At 39.5% G+C, this 24,349-nt stretch overlaps 1 protein-coding gene across 6 annotated transcripts in view; it reads right to left on the bottom strand.

The window, feature by feature from the left end:
* ehbp1 (EH domain binding protein 1) overlaps nt 1-23,843 on the bottom strand; it is a 451,976-nt gene extending 428,133 nt beyond the window's left edge. For all 6 annotated transcript variants that reach the window (XM_061966280.1, XM_061966296.1, XM_061966321.1 and 3 more), the window contains exons 1-2: nt 23,489-23,843; nt 14,116-14,538 (exon numbers count right to left, since the gene is read on the bottom strand). In XM_061966280.1, coding sequence (XP_061822264.1) covers nt 14,116-14,219 — 104 coding nt within the window. In that variant the 5' untranslated portion in view covers nt 14,220-14,538; nt 23,489-23,843. The remainder of the gene's footprint in view (nt 1-14,115; nt 14,539-23,488) is intronic.
* Between the last annotated feature and the right edge of the window lie 506 nt (nt 23,844-24,349).

Below are 24,349 nucleotides of genomic sequence, written 5' to 3'. Positions count from 1 at the left end.
TTTCTAGGCGCAGTCAAGGCGTTGAGGGGATCTGGTTTGGTGGCTGCAGGATTAGGTCTCTGCTTTTTGCAGATGATGTGGTCCTGATGGCTTCATCTGGCCAGGATCTTCAGCTCTCACTGGATCGGTTCGCAGCCAAGTGTGAAGCGACTGGGATGAGAATCAGCACCTCCAAGTCCGAGTCCATGGTTCTCGCCCGGAAAAGGGTGGAGTGCCATCTCCGGGTTGGGGAGGAGATCTTTCCCCAAGTGGAGGAGTTAAAGTACCTCGGAGTCTTGTTCACGAGTGAGGGAAGAGTGGATCGTGAGATCGACAGGCGGATCGGTGCGGCGTCTTCAGTAATGCGGACGCTGTATCGATCTGTTGTGGTGAAGAAGGAGCTGAGCCGGAAGGCAAAGCTCTCAATTTACCGGTCAATCTACGTTCCCATCCTCACCTATGGTCATGAGCTTTGGGTTTTGACCGAAAGGACAAGATCACAGGTACAGCGGCCGAAATGAGTTTCCTCCGCCGGGTGGCAGGGCTCTCCTTTAGAGATAGGGTGAGAAGCTCTGCCATCCGGGGGGAGCTCAAAGTAAAGCCGCTGCTCCTCCACATCGAGAGGAGCCAGATGAGGTGGTTCGGGCATCTGGTCAGGATGCCACCCGAACGCCTCCCTAGGGAGGTGTTTAGGGCACGTCCGACCGGTAGGAGGCCGCGGGGAAGACCCAGGACACGTTGGGAAGACTATGTCTCCCGGCTGGCCTGGGAACGCCTCGGGGTCCCACAGGAAGAGCTGTACGAAGTGGCTGGGGAGAGGGAAGTCTGGGTTTCCCTGCTTAGGCTGCTGCCCCCGCGACCCGACCTCGGATTAGCAGAAGAAGATGGATGGATGAATGGATGAACAAGAATGTTTAAATGTAGACACATAGAATCATCATACTGCTGTGATTATATGCGTCAAGTGTTCATTCAAGGCTAAGGCAAAATATGGAGATATATATCGTGTATCGTGACATGGCCTAAAAATATTGAGATATTAATAAAAGGCCATATCGCCCAGCCCTAGAAGCAATCAAAAATTTATGTGCAAAAACACCAGCAGGATGAATATTCAATGGAGACTACAGGAAGTGTTTTTCATTTAGAAAAAATTATAATTATATGACTCCTTTAACGCGCCCTATAATCCGGTGCACCTTTTGTATGAAAATAGACCTGACTAGACCCGCTCATCGGCAGTCCGCCTTATAATACGGTGCGCCCTATGGTCTGGAAAATACGGTAATCTATATATAAACGATAATTGTAAAGTTACAAAGAACCTAAAACTAGTACTATTTGCAGACGACACAACAACATCTTGATGTCAAAAAGCAAAAGACAGTCAGTTAGGAGCAAGCTGCAGTCCAGCAAAGTTCTAACAGCAAACTTCCAAGGCGGGAACGTGACGTCAGGCAAGCTGGCAGGGAAATGTTTGTCTGGCAGAGATGACGGACGCAGCGTGCTGAACAGAAGAAACGTGTCACAGCCTGACACGCGCTGGCCGTCTGCACTACAAACACTGACTCCATTTTTACTGCAAGTTGTTCCGTGCGAATGAACCAACTCTTAAAGCAAGCGTCATATTGGCCGTAATGCAACACAGCTCTCCTCAATGCAAACCAAACATTCTGGACCACCAGCGTTTGGAACGATACGGCTGAAAAAATCACCCCAATAATGCACAAGATTAAAACGAGGCTAAATAATCATATGACTTCTTTCTGTGCCAAACACACACTGAACTCATTATTGAATTAGCTAGCATCCAAACATCTAAAAAAAAAAAAAAGAGGCAGTCAAACATTTAAAGGGGAACATTATCACCAGACCTATGCAAGCGTCAATATATACCTTGATGTTGCAGAAAAAAGACCATATATTTTTTTAACCGATTTCCGAACTCTAAATGGGTGAATTTTGGCGAATTAAACGCCTTTCTATTATTCGCTCTCGGACGTCACATCGGGAAGCAATCCGTCATTTTCTCACTTTCGCCGGTGTGTTGTCGGAGGGTGTAACAACACGAACAGGGACAGCATTGTGCTAAAAATACAAACTTTGTGTAAATATATAGAAACATTTGAACCTTTTATAAGTTAGGAGCAGGCAGCAGCTCACACATTCTTATATTTTCTATTAAAGTGAGGAAAAACTTCCTGATAAAATTTACAGTAAGAGGAAAAATAAAAATATTTCACTCAATATAGCAGCAATTTATAGATTATTATAACAAACGGAATCCTTTGAATGTATAATAATTTGGTAAAGATCTAGTGACATCCTCCAAGTGGTATTTAAAAAAAAAAAAGTTTCCCTCTTTGGAATGGTATCTGGTTTTACTTGTGTTTTTTATGTTTTGTCTTTAACTATGTATTATCATTTAGCCTTTTGTGTTGATTTGATGTATCTGGAAAAGGAAAACCTCAATAAAAAAGTTTTTAAAAAGAACTAACGTCAACCAGCTGGAGGCTTGAGCCTATCCCAGCTGCACTCGGGCAAAAGGCATACCACATTTTTACCAATTTTTCCAGCCGATTTCCCATATTTTAAAATACAAATGTTGATGCTCTTCTTACACACACGTAAAGAAGGTGTTTGTGAAATCTGTTTTCGGGAAAATTGTTTGGCACTAAATAAACCGCGATATTAACGCCGCAGGAAACATGTGGGCCGACTTTTGCTGATTTTTTTTGATTTTTTTAAACAACTTAAAGGGGAACATTATCACCAGACCTATGTAAGCGTCAATATATACCTTGGTGTTGCAGAAAAAAGACCATATTTTTTTTTAACCGATTTCCGAACTCTAAATGGGTGAATTTTGGCGAATTAAACGCCTTTCTATTATTCGCTCTCGGAGCGATGACGTCACAACGTGACGTCACATCGGGAAGCAATCCGCCATTTTCTCACTTTCGTCGGTGTGTTGTCGGAGGGTGTAACAACACGAACAGGGACGGATTCAAGTTGCACCAGTGGCCCAAAGAAGTGGCAAGAAATTGGACGAAATTTGTTCAAAATACGAGGGTGTGGGGAAAGCCGACGAAATGGTCAGTCGTTTGTTCCGCACACTTTACCAACGAAAGCTATGCTTCGACAGAGATGGCAACCGTCCCTTATGCCACCGAAGATGATCAAGAGAAGAATATCGACCCTAGCTTCCCTGGCCTGCTGACATCAACTCCAAAACTGGACAGATCAGCTTTCAGGAAAAGAGAGCGGATGAGGGTATGTCTACAGAATATATTAATTGATGAAAACTTTATTCATTACTCGCGGTTTTACGTCAATTATTATACATAAACTGTGTTTACCAATAATTTAGCTTAAAAACATTTATTTTTTTCAATCATTCGAGTACATTCGGGTAGTCTTGTGTAATGCAGTATTTTGTGTCTATTTAGGTATGGTTAACCTGAGTGCTAAAATCGTGGAAAATTATATGTTCTTAGCGCGCCTGAAATGGGCTGTCTGCACTCTCAAAGTGCATGTTGTTGCCAAATGTAATTCATATGCTGTAAACTTAGTTCATAGTTGTTAGTTTCCTTTAATGCCAAACAAACACATACCAATCGTTGGTTAGAAGGCGATCGCCGAATTCGTCCTCGCTTTCTCCCGTGTCGCTGGCTGTCGTGTCTTTTTCGTCAAACCGATATGGCTCAATAGCTTCAGTTTCTTCTTCAATTTCGTCTTCGCTACCTGCCTCCACACTACAACCATCCGTTTCAATACATGCGTAATCTGTTGAATCGCTTAAGCCGCTGAAATCCGAGTCTGAACCCGAGCTAATGTCGCTATACCTTGCTGTTCTACCCGCCATGTTTGTTTGTATTGGCATCACTGTGTGACGTCACAGGAAAATGGACGGGTGTATATAACGATGGTTAAAATCAGGCACTTTGAAGCTTTTTTTAGAAATATTGCGTGATGGGTAAAATTTTGAAAAAAACTTCGAAAAATAAAATAAGCCACTGGGAACTGATTTTTAATGGTTTTAACCCTTCTGAAATTGTGATAATGTTCCCCTTTAAGAAGAGCGGAGGTGTGGAGAAGAAGCGTAAGATGATACCTCTACAAGCACTGAGGTCATCGATGTGCTACGTTCAGAGAGGATAAATTACCCAAATAGTTATTAGAACACATGCAGCACTATGTGTTAGCAGGATTGCAATCTGTGGTTCAAGGTTTCTTTAATGGTGCCCGCAGGTAAAATGGTTGTGCTGACAGTAGTAATTCAAAGAAACACACACACAAAACATATAAAAACATTAAAAACCACAAACAATTATCAGTATACAAGCACACTGTGGTGTGGGGTTGATGCACACAAGTACTTAAAAAAAAGTGTACTTATTAAATCAGCATGTGTGGGTTAGCCATGACAGTTAATTAGCAGTGGGATGCTATTTACTAAATAAAGACAGCAGGCATTCTGACTGTAATGACATCAGTAGGGATGGAACTATATGAAAATTATATATCACGGTCGTTGTGTTTGAAATGATCCGGCATTGTGGAATGTGCTCAAATAGTACTTATACACACACACTGAAAACTTCTAACCAAGTATTATTTCAAAATAAAATGAATCATTGTTCTGGCTTCTTAAGAGCCGTATTATTTTTATTTGACTGTTTAAATATGTTTTAGATGTTATGGTGTGTTTTTTATTGATAAAAGGCAAAAAGTGGGGTGCACTTCCGGTTTATGGGATTCACGCGGGTTCATTTCCTGTTTTAGACACCTCCAAGTCAAATTCCACCAAGTATAGATCACACAGCCTGTAGCGCCAATGTGCACAATTCAATAACTTAGCTTAACTAAGCTCAGACAGCAATGTTTTTATCATACTTGCCTCCCGGGACAAATGCATCATCAGTTCGAAAAATAGTGACAGAGAATAGAACAAGGATGGACAATTCAACCCTTAACTCAACAATGAGTAGATGAGTGTTATGTGTGTTTATATGTGTAAATAAATGAACACTGAAATTCAAGTATTTCTCTCTCTCTCTCTTCTCTCCTTCTCTCTCTCTCTCTCTCTCTCTCTCTCTCTCTCTCTCTCTCTCTCTCTCTCTCTCTCTCTCCTCTCCTCTCTCTCTCTCTCTCTCTCTCTCTCTCTCTCTCTCTCTCTCTCTCTCTCTCTCTCTCTCTCTCTCTCTCTCTCTCTCTCTCTCTCCTCTCTCTCTCTCTCTCTCTCTCTCTCTCTCTCTCTCTCTCTCTCTCTATATATATATATATATATATATATATATATATATATATATATATATATATATATATATATATATATATCCATCCATCCATCCATCCATTTTCTACCGCTTATTCCCTTCGGGTCGCGGGGGGGTGCTGGAGCCTATCTCAGCCACAATCGGGCGAAGGCGGGTACACCCTGGACAAGTCGCCACCTCATCGCAGGGCCAACACAGATAGACAGACAACATTCACACTCACATTCACACACTAGGGCCAATTTAGTCTTGCCAATCAACCTATCCCCAGGTGCATGTTTTTTGGAAGTGGGAGGAAGCCGGAGTACCCGGAGGGAACCCACGCAGTCACGGGGAGAACATGCAAACTCCACACAGAAAGATCCCGAGCCTGGGATTGAACCCCAGACTACTCAGCACCTTCGTATTGTGAGGCAGACGCACTAACCCCTCTTCCACCGTGCTGCCCTATATATATATATATATATATATATATATATATATATATATATATATATATATATATATATATATATATATATATATATATATATATATATATAATAATAAGAAATATATATTTATAGCTAGAATTCACTGAAAGTCAAGTATTTTATGTATATATATATATATATATATATATATATATATATATATATACATAAAAGTCAAGTATTTTATGTATATATATATATATATATATATATATATATATATATATATATATATACATATACATACCGGTACATAAAATACTTGACTTGGTGAATTCTAGCTGTAAATATACTCCTCCACTCTTAACCAAGCCCCCCCCCCGCACCCCCCACCTCCCGAAATCGGAGGTCTCAAGGTTGGCAAGTATGGTTTTTATACAAGGGGTATGTTGTTTTAAATGGGAAAATACGTTAATATCTCTTGTATTCATGTTAGCATTTAAGCTAACTAGCCATTAGCACGCTAGCTTAATTCTCCAGTAAATAAGCAGTATCAGAGGTTCGTGAGTATACCAAAGTGAGGTTATATATCAGTTTTATAATATCGTAAATTCCAAACTATAAGCTGTTACTTTTTTACTGCGCTTTGAACCCTGCGGCTTATAAAATCGTGCGGCTAATGAATGGATTTTTCTTCACTGATGGCCATAAAGCAAATACACATGCAAAGACACTTACATTGAGTGTTATTGTTTGTTCTATGGCGCCATCTTTTGGATGAGTTCGCTTATAGGAGGTGCGGCTGGTTAAATGCCTACAAGTGTTTCTTGCAGTGTAAAGCTTTGAATCGGAAGTAGAAGTGCGGTTCTGTCTTTTAATAGTCCATAGCGTTTTCTACTCGTATGGATTCTTCATTCATCAGTTTTTTGATTGATTGAAACTTTTGTTAGTAGATTGCACAGTTCAGTACATATTCCGTACAATTGACCACTAAATGGTAACACCCAAATAAGTTTTTCAACTTGTTTAAGTCGGGGGGTCCACGTAAATCAATTCATGGTAATTCATGGTACTCCAAGCAACGTTTGTAAGTTTTACAATATAACTAAAACAAATCTTACTTACTAAACCGTCCCATGTGTGAGGTCTGTGGGTAGTGTTTTCGTGCATATTTGTACACGCTATCGTAATGTAATGAAGCTAGCGTCGTTAGCATTAGCTAATATGTCAACAAGTTTACGAGTGTCTGTGTTAGTATTATTAACTTACAATGGCATTCTTTTTGTATTGTTTCAGATTCAGAAATTCCCCAGAAAAATCACCATAACGTCACCATGGAGTTATTGAGTTTTGCTCATTGGAGAGCTTGCTTACTCAGCTAGTGAGTCTATGACGATGACTTCTGTTTTGTTTGATCTTCCGTGTTACAGACACTGTTTGGAAACCATAAGGGTATGTAATTATGTATAATTTTTTTCTGTGTAAATAACTAATTTCACAACCTATATATATATATATATATATATATATATATATATATATATACACACATACATCTGTGGCTTCTAGTCCGGTGCGGCTAATATATGGGGGAAAATGTTTTTCTAAACTTTTGTGGGTGTGGCTTATATGCCGGTGCGCTCTATAGTTTGGAAAATATGATAACTATCATTTAAAATGTAATACTAACCGTCGGGAGGTTAATCTATAATACCTCTAATCCAGTGGTTCTTAACCTTGTTGGAGGTACCGAACCCCACCAGTTTCACATGCGCATTCACCGAACCCTTCTTTAGTGAAAAATAAAATGTTGGGTTTTTTTTCTAATTCAAGACAAAGTTATATGTTTTTGGTAACACTTTAGTATGGGGAACATATTCTAAGTAACAAAGACTTAATTTAGAGTGTTTTGGACACTAGGGGAACATATAAGTAACAAAGACTTAATTTAGAGTTATTTGGTTAGGGTTAGGGTTACAGGGTTAGGGCCAGAGTTAGAGGGTTAGGGTTATAACAAGGTCATGCCGAATAAGGCATTAATAAGTACTTAATAATGACTAGTTAAGAGCCAATATGTTACTAATGTGCATGTTAGTAAGCAACTAATTAATGGTGAATATGTTCCCCATACTAAAGTATTACCATGTTTTTTTTACTGGTTCACAAAATGAACCGTGCATGAACATCACCTTGTTCAAAGAACAAAACCAACACGGTGCATAAACTCACAACAAATTACACACCTGCAAATCAGTGTGACTTCCGCTGTTGTCGTATCCGTAATACGCCGATAGGGAGAAGTTTTTATTTACACGATGAGTCGGGTGTGTCTCGACCTCCACTGAACCCCTCGGGTTCGATCGAACCCAGGTTCAGAACCACTGCTCTAATCATTACATCCCTAATGTATGGGAAATCCCAACTTCGAAGCTTCGGACCTTGAACTTGTTGTGGTTGTTGCACTTGCTAGTCTACAAAGTGGATGTTGTCTAATCAAAGTGCTGAGCGTGTGTGTTGTTGTATCCTACATGTGGCACACTATTAACTCACTGTAAATACTGCACAGACCATCAAGTAGCAGCAAAGAGCTGAGGACACGTTGAAAAACTAAGTGGAGCGTCGACTAGAAGTCGAGCCCACCCACTCCTCTCTGCTCTGGGAAGACTTGCACATTTTTCTCATTCCATTCCCAAACACGCCAACATCTGTCCCAGGTTGTGAGCGCTGTGTCGGGGCCGAGTTAGTATCCGCCTACGGTGGGCCGCTCAAAGAATCCGTGCCTGCAGGCAAAGGATCTCTGCACATCCTTCTCGAGCCTCTGGGCTTAAGTGTAACAATATCTCCACAGGATCTTCACCGCTGGAAAACAGCTTCTACGCCTTCTTGCAGGACCTCTCCTCCAGCTTTTACCACTCTGTGCCTTTTGAAATCAAATCGATGTTCTGTGCATGCATTGTTTCAACATTCTTACATGTGGGAACGCACCGGTATATTCACATGTGGGTCGATACGGTACCAATTTCTGTTGGCTTAGTCAGAAGTTCTGTGACATGCCTAAAATTCCGGATGAGGGAATCGATACCTGTACTCAACTGTACCAATTTTCAGTACTTTTGTGTGTGATACATGTTAATTTGTTTAATAATAACATCTAAATCATTTCAAACTGAGCTCATAACTGTGCTGTCCTGGTATATCTTGTTATTCTTTGTCTCATTTGCAAGTATGCATTGATTTCAGTTTGTCCTAGGTGTGTTGGAAGTAGTCTTTGTCTTTGTAGTCTTGGTGCGTTCCAATTGTACTGGAAAATTGGAATTTTATTTTCCTGGTCGGAAATTTCAACTGTAACTTCCCCCGAGGTCGGATTTCCTTCTCGGAAAGTGGAAGAGTCCTCAACATTCCTGAGTTGGCTTCGAAGAATAGTGTAAACAATAATAGAAGCTTCTGTACTGTCCGTTATTTGCACTTCTGACTATTTTTAGTTGCACTAAATCAACCGTAAACGATTTATTGTTGGAGGTTTATACAAGGTAATTAGTGTTGTCCCGATACTAATATTTTGGTATCTGTACCAAAATGTATTTTGATACTTTTCAAAATAAAGGGGACAATAAAAAAATTTATTATTTGTTTTATTTAAAAATAACATTTTATGATACATTAAACATGTTTTTTTTTACTGCAATCAAAGAACACATTTTGGCATGAAATAAAATAGTGAACATACTAGATAACTTCTCTTTAGTAGTAAGTAAGCAAACAAAGGCTCCTAATTGTGTCATTTATCATTCTATTATTTTGTCAAAATTATGAGGGACAAGCAGTAGAAAATGGATTATTAATCTACTTGTTCAATTACTGTTAATATCTGCTTACTTTTTGTTTTAACATGTTCTATCTACACTTCTGTTAAAATGTAATAATCACTTATTCTTCTGTTTGATACTTTACATAAGTATTGGGGGATACTAAAAATTTGAGTATAAATGGGTACCATTCCAGGTACAGTAAAGCGCTATATAAGCACGGACCATTTACCATTTAGAAAAGTGGAGCCTAACTTTTGAGCACTTTCTATAAGGAATGCTTGCTTTTTTGGCTTGGAAAATTGTGACATTACATAGAGGCAGCCCGCCACAGATACGCCTGTTTGCTCGCCAAGTGCTTCAGCCGGTGCCAGGTTTGCAACCGGATGTCACCTCACGTGCAATAAAAGGTATCAAAATATGGTACCTTTTGATTTTAGGTGAATCGGTACTAGGGATGATGCTCGAAACCGTTTTTCCCGGTTGTTCGATAAGAAAAGAACAGAGTCCTCGGACTCGAATCCCTTTTTGAGAACCGGTACCCGTCATCGAGGCCACTATAGTAAAGAAAAAGAGTTCGAATCCCTGGGAACGAATCCCATCCCGACAAGAAATGCCCCGTGGGACATGACAAGAAATGACATCACGTAGCTCAGTCATTAGGCGCAGATGGGGAAAGCAGGAAAAAAATGGACCGGAAAAAGCACTCCAAGGCATGGCTTCATTTCACCAAAAAAAAACGAGGAAGCGGCAATATGCAATTATTGCCAGGCTTCGCTCTCGTGTAAGGGGGGGAAGCACAACAAGCGTGTCGTGTCTTCGACACGTGTTGAAGCAGCGGCAGAGACGACGAAGAACGCCCCTCTTCTTCTGCCAGCTGCCCAAGTCCCAGCTACAGTGGAGGTGACGCCGGTGAGTAACTAATGTTAACTGTTGCCGGTTCATTTCCATATCTGCTCACTTGTAGGAACGTTACCTCTTATGTCAACCAGGACTGCAGTAATGTTAGCAAAACTAACGTTACCTAAGCATAGTCAGTGGCTAACAGTAATGTTAACGTCAGCCTTTTTGTATGTGTCTGATAACGTTAACGTTATCTTGTAGCCTACACCACGACAGAGTTTGCAAGTCTGTCTAATAAACTAGTGCTTTCTTTATTTCTTTAGTTTATTTTAAACATGAACACACTTACAGTATGATACATTACAGTTTCATATCATTTCACTTTACAGGAGTAGGAAGAAGTAAAGCTTATTTAATCCTACCCCTTTCCCACTTCATAGCGTTTACAAATATATACATCATTTACTGACCTTTTTATAATAAAATATCTGTGAATTAGTATATACAACAGTTTTGTAATATGTAATTAATGAATTCAGTCATTATTATTATACTGAGATGAAGAATATCTTATTTTCAATAAGGTTGAAAGTATTTCTCATACTTCTTCTTCTTTGTACTTTGTAAGCACTATTCATTTGAACAACCTCTTAAACTGGATCATATCAGTACAATGTTTAACTTCTTTACTTAATCCATTCCATCATTTAATTCCACATCATCTTAGCTGTTTGCAATTTTACCAAATCATCAAACTTTAATATTTTTGACTCAATAAATAAAGTGTTTGTATGTTCTCTACATCCAAAATTATGTATCAGTCCAATTAATTTTTTTGTAACACGGTTAATGAATGTAGCGCACATTTGTAGTTATTTCCCCACATTTCTGCACAATAACTCAGATATGGTAATACTATAGTAGCAAGCAGTAGAGAATGTGAAGTGATTTGTTAAACCAAATATTGTGTGTTTTTTTTCCATATACAACAACCTATCTGGACTCGATAAGAGAATCGATAAGGAATCGATTCGATAAGAGGATTCGATAATAGGCTCGAACTCGATATTTTCTTATCAAACATCATCCCTAATCGGTACCCAGTCACGACTGAGTTCGTCAAGTACAGATTTGAGTACCCATCACTAATTCAGGGTGGTGTAATATTCAGGTCAATATGGTAATTAGATGCCTGATGACATCATCTGGTGTTACGTGTATAACACTTACCGGTACACATTCACAACTGCTTACAACAGCACGAGAGAGTGTCATGTTGTTAAAACGTCACGTCCGTGCCGTACCCACAGAAACAGACGCCTTTTAAGCGCTGTGTTAAAGGCGCCTGACTTCCGGCTCATGAATAATGATTCAGAAGCGCTTGCACGACTTCCCTCCTTGCATCAGGGTCAGATGTCAAGATCAGATGGCCAGCACCATCCCTGGAGCTTGAAAGCAGCCTCGCACGCTCATCCCTCAAGCTCTAAAAGCAAGCGTCGGTGGCCGGGAAAATGACCATTGCAACTTTGCTTTAAGGCAGGGGTGGCCAAACATTTGCCGCTGAGGAAAGCCAACTAAAAAATCTAAGCATAAGGGGGACATTTTTATATTTTTCATATTCAAAACCATTACATTTTAACCTTTAGGGCTCCCTCAAGTTTGGTCGCAGGCACCTGGAAGGGTCTCCGTTATAAAAATCTTTAAAAATAAGTCATATAAGTTAATTTTTTATTTTATTTTATGTTATATACCCTTTTTGTTAAAGAAGACAATGTCTTTCAAAGTGGAATATTTGATGTGAAATAATCGGAGCCTTAAAAATAAGTCAATAGGTCATAAAAACAGATTTTTAATTTATTTATTTTTTTAAAGTCCCACAAAAATTTCCAGGGATCCAAAATTGTCCCACTCTTAAAAGTGTTAAAAATAAGTCAAACATTTTTTTTTTTTACTTTCCATGCGTAAATCGCTAGATCAGTGGTGCGTAAATCGCTAGATCAGTGGTACCCAAACTACGGCCCGCAGGCCGGATACGGCCCGCCAGCGTCCAAAATTGGCCCGCGGGAAGTCCCAAGTTAAAAAAATAATAATATATTTTTGGGAATTATTAGTATTATTTTAAATCTGTCCTTTCTAATCCATTTTCTACCGCTTGTTACTCTCGGTGTCTCCGAGCTGCTCAGGCAAATCATATTGTCTAAAAATAAATGTTCCCATCGATAACGTGACATCATCGCGCTCGCGCCGCAGTGTTGAGCAAGCGCGCGCTCCTTCGGTCAATTAGTGCGTGAGGAATACATATTTATATATATACACACATACATATATACATCCATCCATTTTCTACCGCTTGTACCTTTCGGGGTCACAGGGGTTGCTAGAGCCTATCTCAGCTGCACTCGGGCGGAAGGCGGGGTACACCCTGGACAAGTCGCCACCTCATTACATATACATATATATATATATACATATGTATGTATATACACATACACATACATACATACGTATATATATATATATATATATATATATATATATATATATACATACATACACACACATATATATATATACAGACCGGCCCCCGGCCAAATTGTTTTAGCCCAATGCGGACCCCAAGTCAAAAAGTTTGGGGACCCCTGCTCTAGATCAACTTCAAATCTATCAGCCAATTAAGTTTGTATGGGAGTTTCTTTTCTTTTTTTTTTATGTCCTTTTGTTTTTTTTATGGAAAACACTCAAAGTATGAAATATTTTCTATAAAATATTTCAAATTGGAATACCGTATTTTTCGGACTATAAGTCGCAGTTTTTTTCATAGTTTGGTCCGACTTATACTCAGGAGCGACTTATGTGTGAAATTATTAACACATTACCGTAAAATATCAAATAATATTATTTAGCTCATTCACGTAAGAGACTAGACGTATAAGATTTCATGGGATTTAGCGATTAGGAGTGACAGATTGTTTGGTAAACGTATAGCATGTTCTATATGTTATCGTTATTTGAATGACTCTTACCATAATATGTTACGTTAACATACCAGGCACGTTCTCAGTTGGTTATTTATGCCTCATATAACGTACACTTATTCAGCCTGTTGTTCACTATTCTTTATTTATTTTAAATTGCCTTTCAAATGTCTATTCTTGGTGTTGGCTTTTAGCAAATAAATTTCCCCCAAAAATGCGACTTATACTCTAGTGCGACTTATACATGTTTTTTTGCTTTTTTATTATGCATTTTCGGCCGGTGTGACTTATACTCCGGAGCGACTTATACTCCGAAAAATACGGTATTTGTTGTAAAGTAATTGAAGCCTTTACTAGGTCAATAATTCATAACATTGACTTTGAATCATTATTTTTTGGCAGTGACAGTTTTGAAGAAAAAAAACAGCCTGCTTTGTGTTATTAGAGTCAACATTGCAACTTTTTCTTGTTACATTTGACCTTTTTCCTAGTTTATTCCACTTGTATTGTTTTTTTTGGAATAGTATTTTTAGAATGTGCTGCGGGTAGTTAAAAAATTAACTGCGGACCACAAATGGCCCCCGAGCTACATTTAGGACATCTCTTGCTTTAAGGCGTCCGAGCCCCTCCCAACATGCTGACAAGTCTGCACACCCAAGGAGGGTGTGTGTGTGTGTGTGTGTGTGTGTGTGTGTGTGAGAGAGAGAGAATTATGAAATGAGCTCCGCATTCCAGCAAGGACACACATACACACCCTCTCACACACACACGGTTTCCATGGGGCTTAAATGACAGCACTGTCGTCGCCCCCAGAACTCACCATTTCTTGGTGCATTCCACCATTAGCTCCTGATAGGAAGCCACGAACTGAAACTTGGAGGCGTGCTTCCCCACACGTTGAAGTCTCTTCCAAACTGAAGCCATGCTTTCCCAGGGAGCAGATATCCCGTCCTGGGGCTCCTTCTTTGGGCTTTTGGTTTCTTCTTTTTCCACAAGACCGTACGCCAATGTTTACCCCAGCAAGTCCGAGGCGACCAGACACATAGTCAACGTCTCACCGGAAGCACGCGAGATAAGACGTCCATCCAGCGGTAATTATTGTCAGAGAAATGCCGACTGCGAGCGCTCAAAGTCTCTGCAGCGCGGGTCTGGCGTGACGAGCATTATCTAGCGGGGAAAAGCATTCCACAGTTTCCAGTGGCATGATGAGTAATGTGCTGGGTGTAGATGAGAGTCTGACGTCCTGCAAAAAGGAGAGAAAAGACCAGACAGTGAATCCATCAGAACACTCATGCTGGCCGGACAAATCACAGTTAGAAGCCGTTCCAAAGCTGGGATGAGCTCGCCGTGTTCTTCGTTAAGAGCTTTTTCATACCTATATACATATACATTCACTGTACAAACATACATATACACATACTGTACATATACATTCACTGTACAAACATACATATACACATACTGTACATATACACTCACTGTACAAACACACATATACATATACTGTACATATACATCCACTGTACAAACACACATATACTGTACATATACATCCACTGTACAAACACATACACACATTCTGTACATATACAAGTACATATACATACATACACTCATGCACATAATCACGTTTCATCAAACATATACTAACGTTGTTGCTCTAGGGCAGGGGTCGGCAACCCAAAATGTTGAAAGAACCATATTGGACCAAAAATACAAAAACATATCTGTCTGGAGCCGCAAAAAATTAAAAGCCATATTACCTACTCAGTGGCCTAGTGGTTAGAGTGTCCGCCCTGAGATCGGTAGGTTGTCCGGCCGAGTCATACCAAAGACTATAAAAATGGGACCCATTACCTCCCTGCTTGGCACTCAGCATCAAGGGTTGGAATTGGGGGCTAAATCACCAAAAATGATTCCCGGGCGCGGCACCGCTGCTGCCCACTGCTCCCCTCACCTCCCAGGGGGTGAACAAGGGGATGGGTCAAATGCAGAGGACAAATTTCACAACACCTAGTGTGTGTGTGACAATCATTAGTACTTTAACTTTAACATACAGATAGTGTGTCATGAGATATAAATTGAATTAAGAGGACTTAAATGAAACTAAATGACCTCAAATATAGCTACAAATGAGGCATAATGATGCAATATGTACATATAGCTAGCCTAAATAGCATGTTAGCATCGATTAGCTTGCAGTCATGCAGTGACCAAATATGTCTGATTAGCACTCCACACAAGTCAATAACATCAACAAAACTCACTTTTCATGCACAACGTTAAAAGTTTGGTGGACAAAATGAGACAGAAAAAGAAGTGGCATAAAACACGTCCTAGAAAGTCGGAGAAAGTTATACATGTAAACAAACTACGGTGAGTTCAAGGACCGCCAAAATTAGTAGGACAAAACGGCGCTCGCCAAATACTCGAATCAGTGAAGCATGTTTAATATAAACAGTGTGCTTTGTAACAATTAGTGAGGCTTGTGTCATGTTTGTCCTCCTACAGAAACCATATTAAAACAAAAAATAGATTTTTTTCCCCTCAACTTTTTCCATTTTTCATACATCTTTTAAAAAGCTCCAGAGAGCCACTAGGGCGGCGCTAAAGAGCCGCATGCGGCTCTAGCGCGGCGGGTTGCCGACCCCTGCTCTAGGGTAAACTGGGTAACACATGGCACACTGACAAAGCTTAACCTATTGTTACTATAACAATCTACAGGGTTAATAAAGGTTGCTTCTCTTTCTTCCCCTCCATTTTTCTGCATTCTTTCGTATCTCTAGTTATCATTACGTATATGTATTGTTGCATTTGAACAAGTGTATTGTTGATAATAGAGGTAAATTATGGGTATTGTTCATTATCAATAGCGCTATTTCTATTGGTATTTGTATAGCTCCATTTGTAGTGTAAAATGTTCATTGTCATTTCTGTATTATTTTTTATTTTCGCTAAGTGCTTATTTGCTATCACTTTTACCATCATATTTGTACATATCCTATTTGCTGATGTTGCTCTATTGTTGTTGTTGTTGTTGTTTTTGTCTCTCTGTCTAATCCCCCTCTGGTCCCCACAATTTCACCCTCTGTCTTCCTTTTTTTCCCTCTTTCTATCCCCTCCTGCTCCGGCCCGGCTGCACCAAATGATAATATAAATACATTTAATAAAGTCAAATACAAATAAGGCAACAAGAGAAGTATCCTCCACTTCTCTTTTGTTAAAGTAAATCTGAACAGCCGATATGGGCATCTACATCAACTATATGATTTGCCTGAGAAGCTGGACAGGACAAAAAAATAAATAAATTAAATAAAATAAATTAAAAAAAAGAGCTTTTTCATACCAAACAAAAAAAATGATCCAAGGACAAAGAAATCTAAGATATATGCAACGGGGAAATGGCAACAAACTCCAAAAACAACTGCATGAGAGAAATGCTGCAAGTTCACGGAACAAAACGGAAGTTCGCCAGGCTCTCGGGTAGGAAAATGATCGATTCACAGACACATCAAGATTAAATTTGTGGGAGACTCACGAATCGATGGACAAATATCGATTATTTACAAATATTAAATAAAGTAATACATATGGTACTAAAATGTGGCATTAATGCTAATGTTCTCTAAACGTTAGTTCTATTAGATTTGGTTTTAACTAACCAAGGGAGAATATACATGATACATACAGACATACGCACACATATATACTGTACATACATATACACCGATATATACCCAGTTTACGAAACACAGGATAAAGTGTAAATTCCTTTGTGCTGGCACATACTTGAGAGTGTGTGTTGTTTTGGTGATGACTGGTGGAATGGTGGATGGATGTGTTGCAATTTTGTAACACAAACGTCCCGTCCAAGAGATGTGTATCGATCCAAGATCGTTTAAAAAGGGAATCAGTCGAGTTTATCGATACTAAAAAAAGGAAAACATTGGGTTTAAGAACGACAGACTTTATATTAAGTTAAAGAATTGTTATAATAAAGGTTTTAAACGTTAATTGTATTTTCCCGTCTGTGGCGTCATCAAAACAAAAATTGCAGATATCTACGGTGGTCAAGAAAGGTCATAAAAACACCACAAGACAATATAAATATCTGTGACATGTGTGTCTGTGTGCCTTTAAGAGATGTTGCTGTTGTGGTAACAATAGATCTTGTACGTAAGTGTGTGTTTGTTTTGACTCCCTGAGTTTGTTACCACTTATTAAGAAAGTGTCAGAGACAGAGTGCATCTCCGACTGTCACTCCTTCTGCACTTTCAATATCATAACTTTCAGCTACAGCACGATTGCAAAAGCCACAAACCCAAACCACGCAACACAATGATAAAGACGCAACACAACTTTAAACAACAGTAGACGCGATGGAAGGAAAGGCACTGCTAATTACCGCGACGCCCCGACTCCAGAAACACAAGAAGTAATTTGACGAGAAACTAATGAATACAAGAGATAAATTATGAAGCGAAGGACCAACACCATCAACAGGGTTTAACTTCCGCACACCTGTGTCGCTGTCCGTCATCACTAACGCAGAAAAGATACTGTATGGCCGGGTCGATGTCCTTTATATAGCAGGTACATCTACTCTTAAAATGCTGGTAACAGTACTTATATCGAAAATTTCATGACTGTTGAAAATGTGAGCAGAAAAGGTTTCCTCTTGTTAATTCAACCTTAAGTGTTGGTTTATTCCAATAAGATGTGAATGCATTAATTGTAGTTTACTTGCTTGTTTCTATCCATAATTCATGTATACCTAATTCCCTTACAAGAAATAAGAGGAATATAGGAAACTTCACGTGCAGTGTCCAGTATCCACTATTTATTTCATCGTCACACTGCTTGGTTTGTTTTGCTAAGTAGTTACTGAATTGATTTCACCTCACTGTATCGTTTCGTATCGTATCGTTCTAGAAACATAATATCCCGGTAGCCTGGTTAACGGTGCGTTCCATTTGTCCTGGGAAGTCGTAATTTCCGGGTTCCCTTTTTGGAAAGTCGGAGCATTCTCTGAGTGTTCAGAATCAGAATCAGAAGTACTTGGTCAAGCTTATTAGATGTGATGCAGGTGTAAGCCACTGTGACACTGTTGTTCATTTTTTAAATGTTTTTATGTCATTTTTTTATAAATGGCTGTGATGATAACGTAAATGAGGGATTTCTAATCACTGCTATGTTGGAATTTTTATTAATATTGATACTGTTGTTGATATTTTTTTATTTTGGTTTGACTACTTTTGGATTGTTTTGTGTCATGTTTGTGTGTCCTCTCAATTGCTCTGTTGATTGCTATTCTGAATGTTGCTGAGCCAGGTTTACACTGCTGTTTTTTCCCCCAATAAAATACTGGAAAGGATAGAAATGTAGTTTGTCTCTTTTATCCAATTATTCATCGATTAATCGAAGTAATAATCGACAGATTAATCGATTATCAAATTAATCGTTAGTTGCAGCCCATATATATATATATATATATATATATATATATATATATATATATATATAAAAATAAAAATAACAGTGGTTCTTAACCTGGGTTCGACCGAACCCTAGGGGTGAGTCGGCCTCAGGGGTTCGTAAATAAAAACGTCTCCCTATCGGCGTATTATGGATACCCCCAAACAATGTTCCCTCTAATGTTCCATCTGATTTGCAGGTGTGTAATTAGTTGTGAGTTCATGCACTGTGTTGCTTTTGTTCGTTGAACAAGGTGATGTTCATGCACGGTTCATTTTGTGCACCAGTAAAAAACATATAACTTTGTGTTGAATTTGAAAAAAAACCATTTTTTATTTTTCACTAAAGAAGGGTTCGGTGAATGCGCATATGAAACTGGTGGGGTTCGGTACCTCCAACAAGGTTAAGAACCACTGATGTATAAGAAATACTTGAAAATATATACAACCCCCCCAATCTCCCGAATTCGGAGGTCTCAAGGTTAGCAAGTATGCTCACAACTCAGCTGTGATTTCCGAGGAAATCTGAACGCACCATATCTTCCCGGTAGCCAGGCTAACTTTTGTTTTGTTCTGTGCACTTACAGCATTTCTCTCATGCAGTTGTTTGTGAATGTTTATGGCATTTGCATTCGGTTATCATCAGAGGTGGGTAGTAACGCGCTACATTTACTCCGTTACATTTACTTGAGTAACTTTAGGGATAAATTGTACTTCTAAGAGTAGTTTTAATGCAACATACTTTTACTGGAGTATATTTATAGAGAAGAAACGCTACTTTTACTCCGCTCCATTTATCTACATTCAGCTCGCTACTGATTTTTATCGATCTGTTAATGCACGCTTTGTTTGTTTAAGTTTGTCAGACAGACCTTCAAAGTAGGATCTATCGCATGCCTGCGTTTCACCAACCAAATGCAGTCACTGGTGACGTTTGACTCTGTTTCACCAACCAAATGCAGTCACTGGTGACGTTTGACTCCGTTTCACCAACCAAATGCAGTCACTGGTGATGTTTGACTCCGTTTCACCAACCAAATGCAGTCACTGGTGACGTTTGACTCTATTTCACCAACCAAATGCAGTCACTGGTGACGTTTGACTCTGTTTCACCAACCAAATGCAGTCACTGGTGACGTTTGACTCTGTTTCACCAACCAAATGCAGTCACTGGTGACGTTTGACTCCGTTTCACCAATCAAATGCAGTCACTGGTGACGTTTGACTCCGTTTCACCAATCAAATGCAGTCACTGGTGACGTTTGACTCCGTTTCACCAATCAAATGCAGTCACTGGTGACGTTTGACCCTGTTTCACCAATCAAATGCAGTCACTGGTGACGTTTGACCCTGTTTCACCAATCAAATGCAGTCACTGGTGACGTTTGACTCCGTTTCACCAATCAAATGCAGTCACTGGTGACGTTTGACTCCGTTTCACCAATCAAATGCGGTCACTGGTGACGTTTGACTCCGTTTCACCAATCAAATGCAGTCACTGGTGACGTTTGACCCTGTTTCACCAATCAAATGCAGTCACTGGTGACGTTTGACTCCGTTTCACCAATCAAATGCAGTCACTGGTGACGTTTGACTCCGTTTCACCAATCAAATGCAGTCACTGGTGACGTTTGACTCCGTTTCACCAATCAAACAGAGCCAGGCGGTCACATGATTAACCGAACATAAAGTTTCAGCGGCAAACAAGCTTAAGCTTACATGAACTCAACGTCAAATTTGAGGAAGCACATCGCGGTAAGTAACGTTAGTGGATATTTTGGCTGTCACCTTAGGCTGATGTTAGCTTCCCTGCTATGAATCACTGTCAAATGTACATCGTGTGGGGACATTTATTAACTCACTGCAGCCTCAAAGACACACATGCACAGTCGCACACACACACACGCATGCATAGAAACACCAATCAGTGTGTTCCCAGGTGCAGTCCACATCTATCAGTTTATGGTTTGCGTAAAGGCTAACTTGTAGTGATGGGTTGATGAGGCGTCATGAAGCGTTTCGACACATTGCAAAACTGTATTGATACTGTGTCGATACTGTGTCACTAAATACTGACATCTGCTGGACATTAAAAATCCCTACAGGCAACCTATGGACCGACTCAACTGACACTGATTTTATGACCTAGTATATACAATAGATAGATAGATAGATAAATAGTACTTTATTGATTCCTTCAGAAGAGTTCCCTCAGGAAAATTCAAATTCCAGCAGCAGTGTACAAAATTGAGATCGAATTTAAAAAGTAAAAAGTAAATAATGGGGGTATAAATGGAAACAAAATAGAAAAATATTACAATAGAATAATATATATATTATATATATTTATTTAATAATATAAACCAAGTCATTGTATTTCATTTAGGATTATTTCCTATCTTCATTGAAATAAAAATATATTTTTATCTTTTTTTAGATACAGTCAATAAATAATGTGAACATGTATCATGACATTGAAATCTAAGAGAACGTGTTTTGAATGAGGATGCTTGTGGACTGGGAATTTTTTTTATTTTTTTTTACACATTTTTATTTAAAAAAAACAGTTTTTCCAACGTATTAAATTTTAGACGATTTCTCTTCTTAGTTATTTTTCCGGCTGTAGAAAAGACCCGCTCACAGGGCACAGAGGAGGCGTCAGTGCGACACAGTTCGCGTATCGGTGACGTGACCGAAACAGCTCATTATCGGTCACGTGACTTTCTAAAAGCGGTACGCGCACCGACACAGGGTTTCGCTCTATGAGCTCGACGCATGTGCCGATGCATCGGTGTTGCCGGGCCCATCACTACTAACTTGTTATTTTCCTTTGTAATCTCTGCCTACCGAGCCTATGGTGCTGTTAAGTTATTGTGGCTCAATTTGCCTTAATTTTTTTATGTTAATGTATTATTATTTAATATATATTATTGTTTTACTTGCTTAAGAGATATTCCTGGCTCTGAATTTGCTCATTGCTATTTTTATGTTTTTGTGCATTATTTGTTGCCGTCATCATTAAACGAACAGGTTACTCATCAGTTACTCAGTACTTGAGTCGTTTTTTCACAACATACTTTTTACTTTTACTCAAGCAAATATTTGGGTGACTACTCCTTACTTTTACTTGAGTAATAAATCTCTAAAGTAACAGTACTCTTACTTGAGTACAATTTCTGGCTACTCTACCCCATACTTGCCAACCTTGAGACCTCCGATTTCGGGAGGTGAGGAGGGGCGTGGTTGGGGGCGTGGCTAAGAGGGGAGGAGTATATTTACAGCTAGAATTCACCAAGTCAAGTATTTCATATATATATATATATATATATATATATATATATATAAGAAATACTTGACTTTCAGTGAATTCTAGCTATAAATATATATTTATCTTATTGTATATATATATATATATATATATATATATATATATATATATATATATATATATATATATATATATATATATATATATATATATATAAAATAAATACTTGAATTTCAGTGATCATTTATTTACACATATACTTGTTGAGTTAAGGGTTGAGTTGTCCATCCTTGTTCTATTCTCTGTCACTATTTTTCTAACCATGCTGAACACCCTACCCTCTCTGATGATGCATTGCTGTGTGGCACTCACAAAAGTGCTTTCATCAAATGCACCAGATGGCAGAATTGTCCTGTTTAAGAGTGTCACAACATTGCTGTTTACAGCAGACCAAAACGTGACTGCTGTTGTTGTGTTTTAATGATAAATAAATGATAAATGGGTTGTACTTGTATAGCGCTTTTCTACCTTCAAGGTACTCAAAGCGCTTTGACACTACTTCCACATTTACCCATTCACACACACATTCACACACTGATGGAGGGAGCTGCCATGCAAGGCGCTAACCAGCACCCATCAGGAGCAAGGGTGAAGTGTCTTGCTCAGGACACAACGGACATGACGAGGTTGGTACTAGGTGGGGATTGAACCAGGGACCCTCGGGTCGCGCACGGCCATTCTTCCACTGCGCCACGCCGTCCCTTGTTACCACGCAGGGAGGACGTTAATGAAACTGCCTAACAATAAACCCACATAAGGAACCAAGAACTCGCCCTCCATCATTCTACAGTTATAACGTCATTGGGCAGGCACACCGTTTATATTGTGGGAAATTCAGGCGGACTCAGGTCCATGCGGACCTGAGTCCGCCTGAATTTGGGGAGATTTTCGGGAGATAATTTGTCCCGGGAGGTTTTCGGGAGAGGCGCTGAATTTCGGGAGTCTCCCGGAAAATCCGGGAGGGTTGGCAAGTATGCTCTACCCACTTCTGGTTATCATCCTACAGGGTTTATGCTTTTTTTTCTTTTTGCAGCGTGTTCCCTATACATGTGTTTTAATGACTTTGGATCATTTTGTTTTTGGCGCGTTCGCTCCTGTCGGCTTCCGTAGTTTTAGTCAGGTTGACTCACACAGGTAAATATTTATGCAGAGAGCGTGTCTTTTCCGATGCGATAATGTAATTTGTCCAAAAAAAGCCACTCACCTCACCTGCCAAACCGACAAAGAGCAGCGGTGTAAAATGAGAGCCCAGCAGGCATGTTTTTTTGCCACATGGAATATTTAGTGAAATGATGCTGAGTCCAGGGAGTAGTCGGCGCCTGGCTTCGCCAAGCTAGGCTAACGTCTCGTTCGTGCCCAAAACGCAACAACCGTGCTCGGGTGACACTCACCTTGTTGTGACGCCCGGCGCGGTGCCTCTAAAGTGGACCCAGAGAGGAGCTGTGACGAACCGTCGGAGAGTAATTATGAGCCCGTTCGCTCGCTAGCTTTAATGGTCGCCTTCGTTACGGTTGCTAGCATGCTAGCTCGTAGCCATCATAACATAGCGCCAATGTTATGACACATTTGTTCCCTCCGGTCAGAGGCGGCTCCGGAAGTCAAAAGTGACTCATAAGTGACATTAGCGGGAAGATGTCCTCACGGTGATGAATAAAAGCGAGCAGCCTCGCACAAACCGGGTTGTAATTCTCACGACAAAGTAGTTGGGACGGGGTGTACAGTACTTTAAGCGAACTTGCCGACATATCCACGGATGGCGTTTTTCAGAATAAAACCGGAAACTGCCACACACGGCTTGCTGGCTTAAAAAAATGCACCGTCTACATTCACAAACACGTAGTCTAAATATGCGTGCATGTTACTCAAAGATGAACGCGTCGACTTTTTTCAGCGGACTCTGACATCTTACTGGTGGCGGGAGAGTTTATCTTGTTTTATTTTGCAGGCTCGTCGACCCAATTCCGGCAGGGCGTGTGCTTCTTCACTGAGCTTGATTGCAGCTTCTTCTTGATGTTTCCATCACCTAAATGATTTAAAGGTGATGAAAAATATTGTGTCTTTATTACAAAATATTTTTTGACTGATTTTTTTTTGGGTTTGAACTTGGTGATCTGATTTTTTCACAGCAAATTATGCTGTCAATTTTTTCAGCAAAATGTGTGGTTAAAAGTTTAACAAACTTTAAATACAGTGTTTTAAAATTCAGTGTGTACATTTTTTTTTCAAATTCAGTGTAAAAAAAATGACTGTAT

Source organism: Nerophis lumbriciformis, linkage group LG02 (assembly GCF_033978685.3).
Source record: "Nerophis lumbriciformis linkage group LG02, RoL_Nlum_v2.1, whole genome shotgun sequence".
NCBI lineage: Eukaryota > Metazoa > Chordata > Actinopteri > Syngnathiformes > Syngnathidae > Nerophis > Nerophis lumbriciformis.
This window is presented reverse-complemented; position numbering and strand designations above follow the sequence as displayed.